This window comes from Python bivittatus, unplaced genomic scaffold (assembly GCF_059951505.1).
Source record: "Python bivittatus isolate LINGU-HERP-01145 unplaced genomic scaffold, Pbiv_v1 ctg000850_np1212, whole genome shotgun sequence".
Taxonomy (NCBI): Eukaryota; Metazoa; Chordata; class Lepidosauria; order Squamata; family Pythonidae; genus Python; species Python bivittatus.
Genome location: NW_028277112.1, coordinates 33,208,397 through 33,228,095, shown reverse-complemented (window position 1 = coordinate 33,228,095; position 19,699 = coordinate 33,208,397). Strand labels below are relative to the sequence as shown.

The 19,699-nt window shown below is 40.5% G+C and overlaps 1 protein-coding gene across 2 annotated transcripts; it reads right to left on the bottom strand.

The window, feature by feature from the left end:
• Positions 1–19,108, bottom strand: SLC35D2 (solute carrier family 35 member D2). 2 transcript variants are annotated; one of them, XR_001560128.3, is made up of 13 exons: positions 18,854–19,108; positions 16,331–16,364; positions 15,673–15,759; positions 13,371–13,438; positions 11,874–11,945; positions 10,696–10,764; positions 9,004–9,106; positions 7,931–8,023; positions 6,160–6,227; positions 5,479–5,557; positions 2,508–2,590; positions 2,178–2,423; positions 1–311 (listed from the first exon to the last, which is right to left on the bottom strand). XR_001560128.3 is itself a non-coding variant. In XM_015890032.3 (12 exons), exons 1-12 carry the CDS (start codon positions 19,006–19,008, stop codon positions 2,321–2,323), a joined length of 1,014 nt encoding a protein of 337 aa, XP_015745518.1. In that variant the 5' UTR covers positions 19,009–19,108; the 3' UTR covers positions 1–2,320. The 2 variants fall into 2 exon arrangements, 1 of the variants encoding a protein (XP_015745518.1); XM_015890032.3 differs by having other exon boundaries at positions 1–2,423.
• Between the last annotated feature and the right edge of the window lie 591 nt (positions 19,109–19,699).

The window sequence follows — 19,699 nt, the reverse complement described above, 5'->3', positions numbered from 1 at the left end:
TCAAAGGCATTTATTTATTTATTTGTTGAGTGGGCATAGACCAAAACAATCAAAAACATATCAACAGGCCAGTGAACAGAATTTAGTACAAATCATATCAATGTGATATCAACTCTTCATATTAAGTAGGTCTATAACATTAAGATTCCTTCTCAAGATCTGACAGGCAAAGACAGAAAGATATAAACAGAAGGTCCTTTGAACAGCCTGCCTTTTGACAAGAGAGAGAGTTCATCTTCTTTGCCAGCGTCTCAAGTTCTGAGCTGAAAGAACTAGATGGCAATGTCTGTCCTGGCTGTTTCTGACCAGCACTGAAAAACACAGCACAGAAAGTAGTACAAACCACTTGATACCATGGTATTTGCTCATAATAACCTAAGCACATAAAAGTGCATGTAGTTCCTTCATAACTCCTTCGAGCAGCAATTTCATGAGCTAGGGTTGGAGGAATGTACTCTAATGCAAGAAACATGTTTCTCTAAGTGGTGGAGAAATGTACTCTAATGCAAGAAACATGTTTCATGGTATATTGCTCTCTTTCTCTCTTTCCCAATCTCTTCTTAATAGCTATCTTATAGAGGGAACAGAATCCAGAAGCTGCTAAATACAACTTTCACCAACTCTATCGATAGTTTAAGTACTTCTAGAGGGTCACAAGTGCTCTCTCTGCTCTGTCGGTCATTCATGGCTTTTTGTAGTTAATTCAACAGCTGATTTTTAGAAGATCCATCCATGATTATATAACAAAAGATATACAGAAGCAGCTTTTGAACTCACTATTCTATTCACGGAAATAAAGAACCACCAACTAAGCCTGTAGTTCTTATTTTAGGCACAGATTATGTTTATTCAATCTGTAGATTACCGAATGGGCAATGCATCAGAAGGCTGTAGATGCCACTAGAGGTCTTTTTTTTGTCGTCTGCGCTCAGTCATTACTGACCCTGCAGTGACTGCTTTGGACGAGTCCTTTGCAGTTTTCAAGGCAATTGTTTTGGAAGCGGTTTGCCAGAGCCTCCTTCCTAGAGCAGAGCCCAGCTGGCGAGCGCAGGAGGCGGGGTTTCCGTTGCTTTGCGCCCTTTTCGGGCACGCGCGGTTTTTTGCGCTTACCGGCAACTGCTCCCAACTCCTTTTTGCAAGGCGCCGCCAGCATTTTTCCTCCCACCGGAGTGAGAGTCCCCATTTATCTACTCACGTGAGTTTTCGAACTGTTGGGTTGACAGGAGCTGGGGAGGAAACAGGAGCTCACCCTGTTTAGCACGAAGGCTGGACTCGAACCGCTGAAGCATCGACCATTTCTGGCCGGCAACTTTGAGCGTCATTAAGCCGCTCTGCCACCTAGACACTCACAAACTGGTGTGAATGTTTATGAGGTCATAATTGGCTTTTCAATCGAATGGCTGGTTTTTCTGGCAGTTTTAGCTTGCCTCAGGAAGACTATCCCTGCCCCTCCAAAGGACAAATGCTCTATTTTCTGTAACATTATCAAGCTTCGTGGAACTAGAAGGGCATCTAATACAATCTCCTGTTTTGATAGGTGGATAATCCTCACAATTCAGGTTGGCCATGAAGAATACAGCTCTTTTTAAGAATCAGGGGCATATTCAAAAGACGAATGAGTCACCAATATTTTGCAGACTACAATCCAGAGCTAGTCAAAATAAAAAGAATGCCAGGGATCCATAAACACAGGCAAGGCAAGCAGTGCTATATCAACATGTACAGTACCGACAGGAGGCCTGGATTACTCAAGGCTCATTTAATTTGGCCAATCCCACAGATTCTCAGTGGAGATTCACTGACCCCTGCCATTCATTGCAATATTACTTACAGTTAGTTTTGGTCCATAAATTACCAAATACATCTGCAATCTACTGCTTTCTATTTTTTACTTTAACTGCTGGATTTTCTATTTCCAAAAAAGGGGAGGCCAACAAATATTGGCCTTTTTCTACTTCCTAGCAAATTTTGGTGCAGGTTAATGCTACTTTTGTACCTGATAGGATGCCTTTGAATGTCTGCAATTTATTTTCACACACCATCTGAAGCCTGGTGCAGACACAATCTAAACACAGTCCATATTTTATTTACCCTGGTTTTTTTTCCTTGGATTTTTAACCATTATATCTCATGAGCAATTCTTGGAAACTCAAAAGCTGGCAAACTATTTTGTGTACCTTGAGGACTGCTTTAATATGACAAGTTTATTTTCAGATGCATTTTTGATGTGTTCCAATTATCATCTTCTGTCCAAGGACATGTCTTAGCCTAAGTTTGCCTAAGTTGACATCTTCAGATCTTTTCATGTTGTTTGCTTCAGTTAGCTCTTGGAACCTGGATTTGCTTTTTCTTCATCTATGGGACAATCAGGATTGTCCTGTCCGCGTATTGCCAGGAATGAATATCTCAGCCCTCCTGCCATGCTAGAGGAGGAAAGAAAAGAACAGACACAGTCACAAAACTATTATCTCTGTTGAGACTGTGGTATGCTTTCAAAACTCACTTACCTGATATTGAGTCCAATGAAGTTCAACATATTAAACATGTAATCTCCACCAAACAGCATGCCAATATAAGCAATGGACACATTCTATAAAGAAAAAGCAGTGTGTGTAATTGCTACAGATACCCACTATGGTAAGCTATAAAGCATGGTTAGCACAAATACATCCACTGACTTCTCTCTCCTGAGGGGCTTGGCTACTGAATCACAATTCCTCATTTCTTTATTGTTAATGAGAACATTTGAACCTAGAACATTTGCTACTCCTATCTACAATTAAATATAAAAAGTAACCATGGCTTGCTTATACCTACTTTCAATGTTTCGTCCCATATGAAAGCAGCATGTGCTGCATTGGGTAACACACTTGTAAACAAGCAACAGATGAGTGAATTGGTAGAGAAAGAGGCACTAGGTACATTGCTACATACCAAGCCTGGTGGTTTACCATGTCATGCAAATCTTATCTCAGTATCCTAATAGAACATAAGGCAAGAACTATGAAGGAACAACCCTGATCTTGCATGATTTCATGGGTAGCGGAAGATGGAAAGTACAGTCAGGTCCAGAAATATTGGGACATCGACACAATTCTAACATCTTTGGCTCTATACACCACCACAATGGATTTGGAATGAAACAAACACAATGTGCTTTAACTGCAGACTGTCAGCTTTAACTTGAGGGTATGTACATCCAACTCAGGTGAACGGTGTAGGAATTACAACAGTTTGCATATGTGCCTCCCACTTGTTAAGGGACCAAAAGTAATGGGACAGAATAATAATCATAAATCAAACTTTCCCTTTTTAATACTTGGTTGCAAATCCGTTGCAGTCAATCACAGCCTGAAGCCTGGAACGCATAGACATCACCAGACGCTGGGTTTCATCCCTGGTGATGCTCTGCCAGGCCTCTACTGCAACTGTCTTCAGTTCCTGCTTGTTCTTGGGGCATTTTCCCTTCAGTTTTGTCTTCAGCAAGTGAAATGCATGCTCAATGGGATTCAGGTCAGATGATTGACTTGGCCATTGCATAACATTCCACTTCTGTCCCTTCAAAAACTCTTTGGTTGCTTTTGCAGTATGCTTTGGGTCATTGTCCATCTGTACTGTGAAGCGCCGTCCAATGAGTTCTGCAGCATTTGGCTGAATGTGAGCAGATAATATTGCCCGAAACACTGCAGAAGTCATCCTGCTGCATTTGTCAGCAGTCACATCATCAATAAATACAAGAGAACCAGTTCCATTGGCAGCCATACATGCCCACGCCATGACACTACCACCACCATGCTTCACTGATGAGGTGGTATGCTTAGGATCACGAGCAGTTCCTTTCCTTCTCCATACTCTTCTCTTCCCATCACTCTGGTACAAGTTGATCTTGGTCTCATCTGTCCATAGGATGTTGTTCCAGAACTGTGAAGGCTTTTTTAGATGTCGTTTGGCAAACTCTAATTTGGCCTTCCTGTGTTTGAGGCTCACCAATGGTTTACATCTTGTGGTGAACCCTCTGTATTCACTCTGGTGAAGTCTTCTTTTGATTGTTGACTTTGACACACATACACCTACCTCCTGGAGAGTGTTCTTGATCTGGCCAACTGTTGTGAAGGGTGTTTTCTTCACCAGGGAAAGGATTCTTTGGTCATCCACCACAGTTGTTTTCCGTTGACTCCCGGGTCTTTTGGTGTTGCTGAGCTCACTGGTGCGTTCCTTCTTTTTGAGAATGTTCCAAACAGTTGTTTTGGCCACGCCTAATGTTCTTGCTATCTCTCTGATGGGTTTGTCTTGTTTTTTCAGCCTAATGATGGCTTGCTTCACTGATAGTGACAGCTCTTTGGATCTCATCTTGAGAGTTGACAGCAACAGATTCCAAATGCAAATAGCACACTTGAAATGAACTCTGGGCCTTTTATCTGCACATTGTAATTGGGGTACTCAGGGAATATCACACACCTGGCCATGGAACAGCTGAGAAGCCAATTGTCCCATTACTTTTGGTCCCTTAACAAGTGGGAGGCACATATGCAAACTGTTGTAATTCCTACACCGTTAACCTGAGTTGGATGTACATACCCTCAAATTAAAGCTGACAGTCTGCAGTTACGGCACATTGTGTTTGTTTCATTCCAAATCCATTGTGGTGGTGTATAGAGCCAAAGATGTTAGAATTGTGTCGATGTCCCAATATTTCTGGACCTGACTGTACATCATGCTATTCTGTCCTGAGCCCCCTTCAGTCATTTATCTGAACAACTGAGAGCTTGAAAGTAAGTAAAGGATGGGGCCATGCATGCAGCCTGACTCCTATTCTCTCTAACCTCTGTGCGTTGAACCAAGAGACTCATATTTCTTTGAACGTAAATATATCTCACCACATATTTCTTTGAATGTAAGTATAGTCATATTTCTTGAATGTAAGTATATCTTACCACGATCTGCTACTTGTGCCCACGCTGTCCTCTATCTATTTTCAAGCCCTTATGCCTTGAAGAGGGACCCTACTTTTACTTGATACATCTCTTGATGTTCTTGGAAAAACTAAAAATGACTCTGCAAGTAACATTTGTCTGAACATAATTGGATGAATTATTCCTGGCCTCTTTAGAAATCTAAGGATCTTCACATTTTTCTATGTTCCCAATACTCATGTTAGGAAAAGTTTTACAAAAACTGCTACCAAGACATTCATATAGATGAGATACAGGTTAAAACTGTAATCAAGACACGGGATTATCTTTTGCAGGTGGTTTTAACACTGGCTGGGTTCATACATCACACATGTAATTATTAACCATGGTTTATAGGTTAACAATCCTTAGCAACCCCGCTCAGACATACACTATGATATACAACACTAAATAACTAGATTCATACATCATACTAAAGCCAAAGCAAACAATCCACATTGATGGTTTGGTGTAATGTGTGTACTCAGCTACTGTTACCCAATATCAACTCCCTTTGGTTACTTACTTTTATAGCACCAACCACTGCAGTTGTTAGAGCAGAATTATAATGGCTGCAGAGAACTGTAGAATACATCAGAAGAAACCTACCATTAAAAATAAGAAGGAATGCATTATTTGGTTTCCTGCTTTTTATCAAATAAACAAATTATAAATGCCATAATTCTACATCGATATTCACTGCCCTATTTTATGCAGAGTTTCAGTATTTAAAACAGCCTAAGGATAACCTAAAACCAGCTACATTTGAAGATCTAATATAAAATTAGGCAAACTAAAACTGAGCTCCTACTGATTCCACCATTTTCACAAGGCAACAAGTATCCTCTGGAAACTATCACCTGATCTGCAGGATTTAAATGTGCCAAATTATCAAAGGACTCCTGCTCTCGTTCTTTTGAAGTAGTCAATGAAAGTGACAGAAAGAAAGCAATGCTGAGAAAGAATCTAAGAGTACGTGGAAGTTTTTTGCTCCTTAATAAAAGAGATGGTTCTCAAGATGTGGTGCAGCGTGATACAAAAGACAGACAATGAGAACACTGCACGAATCAACTGGATCTCCCTTCTTCTTATGTTGTTGCTTTCATTTTTAGTGTTATCTCATTTGCTAATTATACAGAAGGAGCAGGATTTGCAAGATGCAAACCTATGCCACTCATTACTTGATTATTTGTCCAAGATTTCTTACCCCAGCACACAAGAAAGAAGAAACTGAAAGATAAAAAAAACATTTGTCCACTGCTTGAAATTGGTGGCCTGTACAAATAAAAAAGATAAGATTTTAGGTATAGTTTAGATAAATTCACAATTTATTTATTGAAAAATCCAAAAATCCAGGAGGAGAGGCTTCTCTGCCATTAACCCCGCCCTTTGGAATATTCTCCCCCCAGAGGTGCAGCAGGCCCCTACCCTCCCGGCTTTCCGGAAAGAATTAAAGACCAGGCTCTGCCAATTTGCATGGGGTCTTTACCCAATCCTGGGGGTGGCTGGCACCTTGATGATGTTCCCTGAGTGACTGCCAATTTTATATCTATCCTTGGATCTATTTATTTTCTATTTATTAAGTTTATTGTATATTGTTATTTTAATTGATTTTAACCAGGGGTCCTCAAACTTTTTAAATAGGGGGCCAGTTCACGGTCCCTCAGAATGTTGGTGGGCTGGACTATAGTTTGAAAAAAACATGAACAAATTCCTATGCACATAGAGGATCCCTCCTGCGGAGTATGAGGAGAGGAGGAGAGCCGCCGGATCCAGCATACCTGTCATGTAGAATAGTCTGGCTCTGCGATCTCCCTCCTCGTGCATCGCCTGCAGCTCCCGACACAGCCCCGACACTTCCGCTTCTGACAGACAGCAGTGGCGGCCAATCAGGTGGGCGGGCTGGATAAATGACCCTGGTGGGCCGTATCCGGCCCGTGGGCCGTACTTTGAGAACCCCTGATTTTAACCATTTTGTAAACCGCCCACAGTTGTTTCAACGAGATGGGCAGTGACAAATTTGTTATACACACACACACACACACACACACACAATGTGTGTGTGTGTGTGTGTGTAAAATTCACAAAGATAATTGAATCTAAGAAAAAAAATCCTTTACTCAGTTGTATCTACCTGAACTTTAGAAACCACACCAAGTGTTTGTTCTGCTGAGGTTCTAAAGATATTGTTAAGATCCCTATCAACATGTCATGGATGGAAGACACCATTTGCACATCCATTTGACTTTCATCCATGCGGTCAGGACACATTTTATCTACATATACGATTTTAGATCATACAGCAAGGTTTATCATTCTGCATAATGAAGACACATAAAACAGAGAATGCTAGGCACTGCTTCATAGTTACAGAATTCCTTTTCCTTGTAAATTACTAATTATTGATTTTGGGTATTTTCTCTCTCTCTCTGAATTGTCAAGAAGCATGCATGCAGATTCCCACAGTCTTCGCAAGTAGCCATTAAGGACACAAGGCATTGGAGGGTTTAGGTAATGCCCAACAATATTAATTTAGGGAAGAGAGAGAGGGTATAGACCTTCCTTCCAGGAGTTCTCCCTGCAAACCCTCCCCCCCAAAAACAAACAGAGGGAGCCATTTAAAAGACACATAATGTATGAAGGTTCTGAGGGAAAAATAGCTCTTCTTGATCAACACCATATAACAGCCAGGATAACTTGAACTTTTAGGACAGATAAAGATTTTGGAGGAATAATATTCCCCATGAATCTCCTATTCTGTTCCTAACTCACCAGAATGAGGTTTCATATCTGATACTACACCATTACTTGCAATAACTCCAATGTTATAAAATCAGTCACCTTTTAGGGGGTGAAATCCTAAATTTTTGCTTCATGAGCAAAAGGATCCAAGACTCCTACCATTCAAGGAATAGAAATGTAGGACCCAAACCAATAAAAGCATTATTGTACCTGGTTGGTTCCTAAGCTCTACTTACCTGCTGGAAATCTCCAGTGAAGAAACTGATGAGAACTGTAGGAATTACCATAAAGCAGGCATTATAAAAAATTACTCCATATCTTCCCAGCTCCTGTATAAACAGATATATCTGTTAAAAAAAACTGGTAGAGGATTACTTGTGAGTGCCTGGAGGATTAAGCATTGAAATATCTATGGTAGCATAGATAGAAACCAGTGAATGAAATGATACATCTTGAAGATTCTGTTTGAAAGACCTGTAAGCCAGGATAATATAAGCTGTTTACCAAATAAGATTCTATGTGGAAAAATGTTTGGGGGAACAATAGGATGGTAATGACTGAACTGGTTATGCTTAACCAAAATAGAACAAGGAGCCAGTGGCATGAATCTTCTGAAATAAAGGTCTAGCCAGGTGGAAGGTAATATGTAGGGCCAGAAGCATGGGGTACAACTATCAGAGTCTGGAACAGCAACTGGCTTAAAACAGGGTTGCAAAACCTTTTTCAAACCAATGATGAAACTTGAGTCCTTGACTGTCAAGCTTAGATCACACTCCTGAAAGCTAGCTCAGGCAGAACAAAACTTAATTTGATTTACATTTAAATTCAGTTAAAATTACATTAATTAAATACAATTTCAAGAAATACAGGTGCATCAAATACCTGCATGTACTTACATGTACTAATTTTCCCTTTAAAATGTCAATTTGTCAACTACTTTTTAAAGCCCTGAGATCATAGGTTATATACTACTCACTTATAAGAAGCAGAGCAATCAGCTACAGAACTATTTTTTTTAGTTGACAGAATATCAAGATTTAAGATTTAAGAGTGGATGTTTTATGACCTTCTGAAAGGAGGCATATAAAAGGTGGTCTACAAATAATTTTTTAAAAAACCCATATATTCCACTACACCAGCCATTTTATGGGTATTAAGAAAATTAAATGACACCTAAACTTTAAGCTGACTTTGAAATCTACTTTTCCAGACTTGATGGAAGCTGCTTATGAAAACTACATATAAAATTACAGAAAACTCTGTGTTTAAAAAATGCAAAGAAGAACACATAAAATCTCTGCATAGTTACCTTAGGGTCAATTTTTTGTTTGGTATAAACACCATTTGCTGCTGTGAAGACATCATTCAGCAAAACAGAAGCATAGCCTTCCAAGCTGAAAGCTAAATCTGATCTGGAAAACAAAATATGGAAAGATAGACTAATTTAAATAGGCAGAACATACAGAGCTTTCTTTGTGCAGGGACGTAGTCTGTCTGCTCTCCAAATTGTGTCCATATTACAAATCAGTGAACAACAGATAAATATGTTAAAAACTCTGGGAAAAAAATCCCTCTAGTCTTGTTTATTTAACGAATAAAGTATTGAGAAAATCCAAAGCTTACATTAAAGTCACTTGGTCATTTTATAAAATATAATATATATAAGTGGGTTTGCCATTTAAAGTATATTTACAGTGTAAGAGTTTATTCAGAGAACAATTACACTCAGTCTAAAATATTTTGATGGAATTGTTGAAATTACAGTGGGATAAGACGTGGGCTATACCTAATAGAGAGAAATTTTCACAGAATCTTACCATATGAGCACAAAACATACACATACGCAACAAGAAATAATAATATTATAGTCCTTACAATATGTGTTTCATATTCAAGTGTTTTGAAAATATACTTGCTCTGTTTGGCAGGAAATGATTAGAAGCTGTAATTCTCCCAGGCCTCTGTTATTACAGGTAGTCCTCGACTTACCACCACAACACGGACTGGAAAATTCATTGTTAAGTGGTGCAGTCATTAAATGAGGTATCACATGACCGCACCAATTTTATGACCTTTTTGCTACGGTCGTTAAGCAAATCACTGCAGTCATTAAGTGAGACATCACGTGACCACGACTTGCAACCTTCCCAGCCAGTTTCCCCATTGGCTTTGCTTGTCGGAAGCCAGCTGGGAAGGTCACAAATGGCGATCATGTGACTGCAGGACATTGCAACCGTTGTAAATGCGCGATGGTTGCCAAGTGCCTGAATCACAATCGCATGACCATGGAGACACTGCAATGGTCGCAAGTGCGAGATCCAGTTGTAAGTCACTTTTTCAGCACCGTCATAACTTTGAACGGTTGCTAAAGGAATGGTTGTAAGTTGAGGACTACCTATAATACTCCCCATTCTACTAGGACACTTTTATCACACAATATAATGCATGATTTATTGTGAGACCTTCAGTATGATTAACTATGGACTCAGGCCATTTTGATTCCACTAATTAACTCACTCCATCATCCTCCCTTTGTAAGCGATGAACTGGAATAATTCCCCCACCTCACTTCCAAATTCTGAATTCATGTGCAATAGTCACATCAAGTCATTTTGGATCATTTTTGTCTATGGAAAGAATTTCAATTGCATGTTAGTTATTGTGTTTTGCAGCACAAAGTCAGGATCCTTTGCAGATAAATTCCAGATCACTTTCATTGCTGATCTAGAGCACCTTTCCATTCCAATGTTCTCTGAATGTGCTATGATTCTATCTCCTGGAACTCCCAGCCAGCTGGCCATGCTAGCTAGGAATACTGGGAGTTGAAATGCCACCTATTTTTAAGGCACTAGGTTGGGGAAGACTGCTACAGAAGACTGCAGTGTACAAATATTTTACAGTAGCTACTCATTCTTCCAAATAATGACCTACAAAGGAATACTCTTCTTCACAGATGTCAAGATACAAAGATGCAGTTCTAAAGGAAACTTTAAAATCTTACCCTGCTGCTATGAAGGCCCCCAAAATGACTGCAAACACGCTGATTATAATGCTCAAAGAAAAGCGTTTCCTGTAAAAATAAATGATATCCCTCTAAATGTATATTCAGGAATTAAGACAAGAAGATTCCAGAATGAGTGAGAGTTATTTGTTTTACTTGATCCATAGGAAAAAAAAAGTCACATTTTCATCCCAAAGGATTTGAAGGCCTCCTTTAAAGGGCCTTAATTCAAAGGCAGAACCTTCTCTGCATCTAGAAGGTCCAAATACAATTCTTGATATCTCCAGAAAGAGTTGGGAAAATTCTTTGTTCCAAAAACATAGAACTGTCAATAAGAACTGGACTAGACAGTACAGAACTATATGGCCCAATGGCCCAATCTGGTATAAAACAGCTGCCTATAAATCTATCCTCATTCACTAACTAATTGGTCAATCAAAGCCAGTATTTACTTTTACACCCTTCTAGAGGTTAAGCGGTGATGTGGAACAACTTACTCCACAAATGCTATCAAATTCTAAGAAGAGAAAAACATTGTTTTTCCAAAAAACCCCCAGAACATTCATATATCTCACAAACTCTAGTTACAGGGAAAGTACTGAAGTTTCTAAAATGCAGCATTAAGAAAAAGATAGAAGAGGAAGACAAGGAACACCTTGTGTTCAGCAGCAGAAGAAATAGGAGCAGGGGGCAGGGTTATTAGATCTTGGCTTCAAAAACACAGACAATCACTAGATGGAAGCAAAGACGTACAGAAAACTCTTTGCCCTCTAGGGGTCATCCGAATTTTGGCAGTCCAGAACTGGCAGGATGAGGATAGGAAAGACACAAGGTAAAGGGAAGGAAACAAAGAAGGCAGCCAAACAGAAATCGGGAAAACACTGGCTTATGAAGAAATGGTGAAAGGAAGAGCCAAGAGAAAGGATGGGCTTGACGAACTACAGAGAGTGAGAAGACACTGGACATAAAGTGAGAAGAGCTGCCTTGAGCTGAAACTACAACCTAAATCTTTGGCCCCAGATTTCTACTATTCATATAATGGAATTTATTTGCCCCTGCAAATTTTAAAGCAGTCCAAATTGTCTCTTCAAATTCTTCTTAGTCAACAAAATATGTTGTATCATTATGTCACCTGATAAGCCATTCTGGTATTTCAGAAATGAGAGGCAAATACTCACCCAAGAATAATAACTTCCAGCAGTAATGTAAGAGGAATGGTAAACTTCCTCAGGACTGTAAACATTGGCAAACTGTATTTAAAGAGAGAGAGAGTGACAGGCCGTGTCAGTGGCAAACTCCTTTATGAATGCTTATCTATCTCCACTACTGAGTTCATCCTCAGCTTTGACTGTCATTAAGAATGTGCCTAAATAAATTTTCGGTTGCACAGCCAAATGTCAGTCTGACACCAAAGAATGATTAGACAGTAGAACAGTTGGAAGTGAGAATTTAAAAAAAAAAAACCTTGGCATCTGTATGGTACAATCTGTTTTCATTAATTTCCTCTTAACTGGATTAGAAAACAGTTATCGAGAAATCAGCAATATGGTATTCTCCATGAGCAGCTGTTTATATGCTGAGAATCAAGGAAACTATGGAAAAGGTTTTGGTAGGCCAGGTTAGAAACTAATAAATAGTCTTCTCTAACCTTGACTGGAAGCCTCCATGCTGGGAAGGGCTCCTACATGATCACTAAGGTTGAGCTGCATAACCCTTTCCATATTAACACAGAAGAATGTCCCAACATTACTGTACTAGATTAATAGATAATTACAAATCCATAGGGTGTCTAAGTCAAATGCAAATTCCAAATACCTTATTCTTAGCTCCAAAAACCCAAGGCAAAATATTATTTAATAATTGGCTGGAAGACAAAACAAGCACACATGCCTACAGTGAATACACTAGTGTGTTTCCTTCAGGGTGTGAAATGATCAGTGCATGCATTTCTGCTCGCCCAGGAGTAAAGGCTAGCAACCTTTTCAGATATCTCCACACAACTGTATGCAATGTTGCAGACATCAAACAAATAATTCTGGCAAAAGCTTGTGAGATCAGCAAATATGAGTGTTGTGCATGTCTTAGAACCCTAAATACCAAGTTACTTGCTCAAAAGCATTGCTTTAGGTATTGTTCCTTGATGTACTTACGGAGATATCTAAATTTGTACATTGTGATTCACCTACAAATCTGTTAAGCACTGGGATATCACTGGAGTACCAGATGAAAAATAAAACTATTACGTGATATGCAATTATCTATTCAGGCAACAGACTGCCCAAGCAATGCATTTTAACTACCCACCCAACTTCTCACACAATGGCCCACTGTCTGAAACTCTGATCCATGTTCATTTTCAGCAGTCATAGATCAAGGACGTATCTATCCCCAAAAGGCAAGGAGGAAAATATCAAAACATGTGGATAGAAAGTAGAATGGCTAGTTGTATACTCTCTTTGTGAAGAAAAGGTATTAGTATTTCTTAAGCCCAGCACTTACCTTGTAAACAGATTTTACACACTGAAATGTCCAAAGCAATGCTTTGGCTTGATGAGGATGCTTTCATGCAAAAATATAGTCCATCTTTAACAGTCTTGGATAAAAGTCTGAAATTTACAAAGGGTTAAATAAAAGGAAACTATCAGTTTAAGTCTACCACCTGGATTTTACTGTACCTTAGCTTGCCTATGCTTGATAATCCACTTATATGATTTCCAACATAAATCAGAGGAAGTGGAAACAGCTGTAATAAAATAAATGCATCATTCAGATTATGCTGTTTCACTCCACTCTGGAAAAAATCTATTCAAACTAATTCATAAATCATCTACCGTTGAAACAGACATACAAAGTAACAGGCTTTAGCCTCGGGATCTCCTGGTGATCTCCCATCCGAGCACTAACAAACCCTGCATTATTTTATGAGATAAACCAAGTTTGGCTAAGCTACCACCTACTGAGAGCAATGGAATTTTCTAATATTTATTATTATTATTAATCAAATTTATACGCTGCCCGTCTCACTGTATAAGTGGCTCTAGGCAGCTTATCATAAACATCTTGGCTCTGTGAGATTGATCTAGAATCAAAACCTTCAGGAGCTGAGATGTTAGATTAGCAGAGGTTTTTTTTCCCAAACAATTTATCTGGAGACCCCACTCTATCCCAAGCCCCACAATCTGCAATATTTTGTGGGTCTGATCTTTATTCAGAAACAACTGTCACTGGACAATTCACATACATAATCTGTAAAGCTTTAGCAACTGAGTTGTATATCACTGGGTTTATTTTAGGAAGGATGTAGGATGGAAAACAATGAACATGTGGGAAGAATCTAGCAATTCTACCATGCAAATTCCAGGTAAGGGTAAAATGAGTGGCAGTGACTTCTTTATGTAGAGAGGTTGCAAGTGTCAGAAAGTAAACACTGGATCCAACCAAGAAGCAAGGAGACTGATTCAAGGACAGGCCTTTACAACAAATACTGTCTCCTTTGAAGCTTCAGTCAGTCAAATAATTAGATCCACTTACAACTGAAGGGATAAGCCATCTTGCAGTAGGAATGCCTGTCCTTTGGTCTCTCCCTCCCCTTGGCAAGCGCTGGCTCCCTTGCTGTCCAGCTGGCATCCCTTTTAGAGGGAAGAGCCTAGTTCTCGGTCAAGGAAGGGAGCTGTTCCAAGGCCAGGCCTCTTTGAGGAGTCAGGAGAGTTTGACAGGTGGGAGCAGATAAGGCCCGCAGCTGCTTCTTCGGCCTTTTGCGTTCTTTCAGCTTGTGCTCATCTCTCCATCTTCCTTTGTCTCCCTCCCCAAAAGGGCCCCCACCCCACTCTCAGTCTTTAAGCACTTATGCACTGCCTGCAAACAGTCCTTGGTGATGAGGGTTACTTCCCTTCACCATAAAATGGCATCTTGGCTTTAGTCAATTTGTGCCTTGGACAAAAACAGCCAGGGCATCCATGGGGGGGGGGGAGGTCAGAAAAGTCAAATGGCTGACATGACTGCAGCCCCGCTTCCCTTTACATACATGCAGTGTGTGTGATGCACATTTAAAAGAGGTGGGGCTTTAATCCACTGGTTGTGCCTGCTCTGTTTGTTTGTTTTTACCCACCCCAACAGATGCCCCTGGAGTCAGCTACTGTTGGATTAGTACTGGATTTCAATTAATTAGGTTACAGATGTACCTTAAGCCTTGTTTCTCCCCACCCCAAAATCAGATGGATTTTTCCCATTGGGGGGATTTTAAGGGGCACAAAGGGTGCCACAAGCCTCTGCAATTTTGTTGGTTATACCCACTCACACGGATGTGGAAACTGCAGCTCTCCCACCTCAATGATGCAACTTTCCCAGCCATGACCCTCTGTCTGAGACAGGGCCACAAGGGAAAACACAGTCCCAGGCTGAAACAGGTCACCTACCCATTGCTTTTTTAATGGCTTGCTGAATAAACCTCAACGGCCAACAAAGTAAGCTATGATTTCTATGGTTTTGGCTTTAAAAAATGTGTGACTCCAATCACAGTGGCACCGTTGAGGATGACTTTTCAGCATTATTACTATAACTCACTTACCGTGCACAGCTAGAGCAGGAATTGACAACTGTTTAGTGACCAATTTAGCTCTAATTTGGTGGCTGGAGACTGAGATGTCTAAATGAAATGGACTGGTCAGAAGTCAACATAACATGTGAAAATCAAAATACTTAAGTTACCCTACATATTTCCATAACTGTTACAGGGAAATGCTGATGAACAACATGGAGAAACATTGTTGACTTACTCTGAGTAGCTGAATTCTCTAATAAAGTAGATAACATTAGGGAAAAATGCAGTATAGCTACCAATTAACCTTAGAGTAGCAATGCCCTGATGTTTTGTCGTGCAAGCACAACACTGGATCACTTGCATGCGCCAACAGAATTTAGGAACATTCTTTTCACTTTGTCATATTAAAACACACGCAAGGAATTAGTCATTCTTACCTTTTTAGGGATGCTTTTGTCAAGATCAGGGAAATGAATGATTTTATTTAATTTTGACACATATAAGACGAGAATAGTGGTTACCATCTAAAAGGGAGAGAAAACAATCACACACAGCAGCAAAATATCATTTCCAATATGCATCTGGGGTGGACTACTGGTCTTACACTGCTGGTCTGAAGAAGACCCGTATTGCATTCTCTTTTTAATGATCCCAACAGGCTTGTGAATTACGCCAGTGAACACAGAACCCCAACTTGACCTGGATGGTGTTTTCAAACATTTTTGTGTCCCCCCCCCCACCATGGTGATTACCAAAAATTAGCAGCATGCTTCAAAATATAAATCCTAAAGTAGCATTGTTTAAAAAGAGAGATAAAATCCCCTCTCCCAAGGAACATCTTGGACTTGCTCATTTTGTATCATGATGCCCACCTGTGTCTCTGAGCCTCCAAAATACTACCTGTAGTTTCAGTCACCAGAAGATGACCCATCCCTGTTACAATCCTACTTTATAAAAACCCTTGAGATAGGCATCAGCAAACAGAACAATCTCAAGAGGAAGCAAATGATCTGCATTTCATCCTTCAACCACTGGAAAACCTGTATTTGTAAATTCGAATATTTATCATTTAATCTCTTTTATCTCTGAACATACCTGTCCTACTCCAAGAAACACTGGAGACGGGAATCTAGAAAGAAAAAAAAAGTGACATTTATTTATGCATGCACATGTTTGTGTGAGAGTCTGTGTGTGTGTATGAATGTGTGTGTGTATACATACACACATGAATGATTCCATTGTATATTTCAGCTTACAAAGAAAGGGCATATATATGCAAACATGCACATATCAGAAGCTATCAAAATGGCAATTGTGAAAACTCTGCAACTTGCTTAGACAAAAAAATAAACTGATGGGTTCAAAAGTTAAATCATAAAGGCTAATGCAAATTAATATTGGGGTAGTTATGGTGAAAATATGAAAACTGTTGGTTCTCCAATGCAATACAGTCATGTATGGATTACTTGTGTGTAATGCAATCCTCAACATACATTATGGAAGCAAATCAAGCCCATATCTCCAATTATATACAACATTAACAAAATAAGATACAGAATATACAAAAAGGGTTGGTGGATACCAAGGCTATACAAGACCATACAATAAAAACAGCCATAAAATGGCAGGAATAGCACACCAAACCTGCAAGAGAAGTGTCAGACTACAAAGTGATAGGTGTTCCCTAACAACCAGGATAGAAAGCCAGTAACATGCATGCTTGTTGCTAATCAATTCTAAGGGTCTGTCTTGCAAAGAAGCTACTCTACTCTGTTCTATGCATGTGCCATTCTACAGACCTGTTTCCTTATGCCGGTGTTGTCCAAACTTGGCCACTTCGAGTGGACTTCAACTCCCAGAATTCCCCAGCCAGCATGGCTTGCTAGGGAATTCTGGGAGTTGAAGTCTACTCATCTTAAAGTGGCCAAGTTTGGCCAACACTGCCTTATGCTAATCTGTTTCACTAAAGACCTGCAGGCTCTACCTGCTGGCCTAGAGCTAATACCACATTTCCCTTCCTACTGTGCTGGCCTCAAAGCCCTTCCACAGCCTAATATACAATCATGACCTGGCTGGAAATATGGCCTGGCTGGTAAGGGACTTGGGTTTTGGCCAAATAGAATCCTGACATCCAGTCTTCTCTGTTGGCTGCCAAACCTGAGGTCCTTATTCACCTGGGTTAGTTATTATCAATTCATCCTTAATTAAGGGTTAATCCTTGCTGCCCACTGCTGGGTTCAGGTTCTTAATGTGGATGGTAAGTTGGGGAGGGTCAACATGCCTGAAATGTATTCATGCAAAAAAGCCATGTTCACTCATCACAGTAAGTCATAAATCATGGATTACAACCTTGAACAACAAAATTCATGTGTTGTGCAAAGCCACCAAAATGCAATTTAGGGCTACAAGATCTGGACTGCAAGAATCAGATTAACTGCTAGATGGCCACAAAGAGTTAGAAATGTTTGTAGAGCTTGCAACCCATACATGTACATAGTTTGGTGTGATGTATGAACCCTATCTCAGTGTGCAGTTATGGCTCCAAAGATTTCTCTCGCTGCTAGCAAAATGCTGCTTCTGCTCAGAGAATAACTGCTTCCTTTGTACATCAAGACTTTTTAATGGTCCACAGATGTTCAGCTGCTATAGCCTCAATGTACAAATTCTCAACTTGTAATCTTCAAAAGTACAACACAAATTATTTTTCTCCTTCTGGCTGATCACAGGACTTTGCACCTGCATCTGAGAGATTGAGTAGCTTAGTTATCCTAGAGCAATACAAGAGCAATTAAATATCCTAGACCAATTAAAGGAATAGTAAACTGTAATCACCTTGAGGCACATTTCTTGGAAAAGATCTTGCTTCTAGGTTACAATAATAGTAAGACTGGTAGTAAAATGGCTTAATGTTTAATTTACTGATCTAATAAAAAAATTGTAAAAATAAATGAAAACATTTATTTGAATCACAAAAGCCATTACTGTTGGCAAGGACTACAAAACTCAGGACAACCACTAAATAGCAAGAATGTTCTGTATCTCTTTACTACTGTCAGCTAAATATTACAGCCCAGATCTGGATCGTCTGGGCCTTGGCTAAACAACTGTGATTGAAGAATGCATTCCCTTATGTCCAATTCCCCTTTCTACCTGCTTCGATTGTATTATGAGCTGAGCAAGAACTTTGGAATCAAACCTTTGGAACCAGATCTTGTGTGACAACAGATGGCATTTCTTGGGCCACCAATTAAAAGCAACTTTTTAAAATGCATCGGTAAGTTTGGGAAGAGCTGAGGACATTCTTACGCCCATCGAGCTAAAGAAGTGTTTCTCTTCAAGGCAGGGCATAGAACCCCTCCAGAGAATGAGGGAGCAGAAGGACTAGCCCAAGACGCTTCAATATAGTCGATAAGAAGCGGGGTCCTGTCTGAAGGCGGGGAAGGAAGACCACGCACCATTCCAATCACGATCGCATTTGCTACAGGTCAGACGCTGGGAAAAACACCCTCCGCACAGAGAGGGACAAAGGGAAGTAAGGCGTGGCTTTGTCCCGTTGGCGGTGGGCTGATTTGGAGCCCGCCCGCAGGCTTGCGAAGCAAGTTCTTCCTCTGGTCTCACCTGTAAACTGTCAGCACTGTCTTGTTTACCAAAACGATTAAGAAAGAGCAGGTCCCGTAGAAAAGGGCGGAGAGCAGCTTGGGCAGCGGGGACTGGGCAGGGGCAAGCAACTCCTGATCCGGCTGCTTGGCTTTCATCGTTTCGCACCGGTGCATTAGGTCCCCAACTGCCGGTTCCACGAAATGACATCCCTGCCGGCCAGGCAAAGGGCAATTTCAGCCCTTCCTCGCTAAAGGAAACAAGGCCAAACAGGAAGAAGCTTGCACCCGCCTTGCCTGTCCCCACCCACTCGGTTGCAACGCCCCCTCTTTCTCCAGTTGAAATGCCTCGGAAGCTGGGCGGCCAAGGGCGAGGTTCAGGCGTCCCCCCGAACAAGTTTGCTTTATTCGGCGACTTCTGGACTCCACAGGATCGGCACGCGCTTTTTGCTCTTCTTGCTTCCCTGCCGTGTTCGAGCAAGGAGAACAAGGGGGAGCATCTAAGTCGCCATTATGGCCTGCAAGAAACCAGCTTTCTCCAGCCCAGTGTCCTCCAGCTGTGTGGCTGCTGAGAAATCTGGAAGTTGTGGTCCCAGCACACGTGGAAGATAGAAAGTTGGGAAGGTTGAGCTAGCCTAGATCACAACATTTCCCTCTTTCAGAAGAAGTGTTTCTCTCCGAATTTCATCTATCAGAGACACTGTTGTTATCTGACAGGTTCCTCCTTGTGTGCTCCCCCATCCTAAAAAGGAGATGTGACAGTTCAGGTCACCCTTCTTCTGCTAGTGATGATCTAGAACAGCTTGTTGGAAGCAAGTTGCTAGGTGGTTGCTAACAGCCACCTCTTATGTCCATGGAAAACAACAAC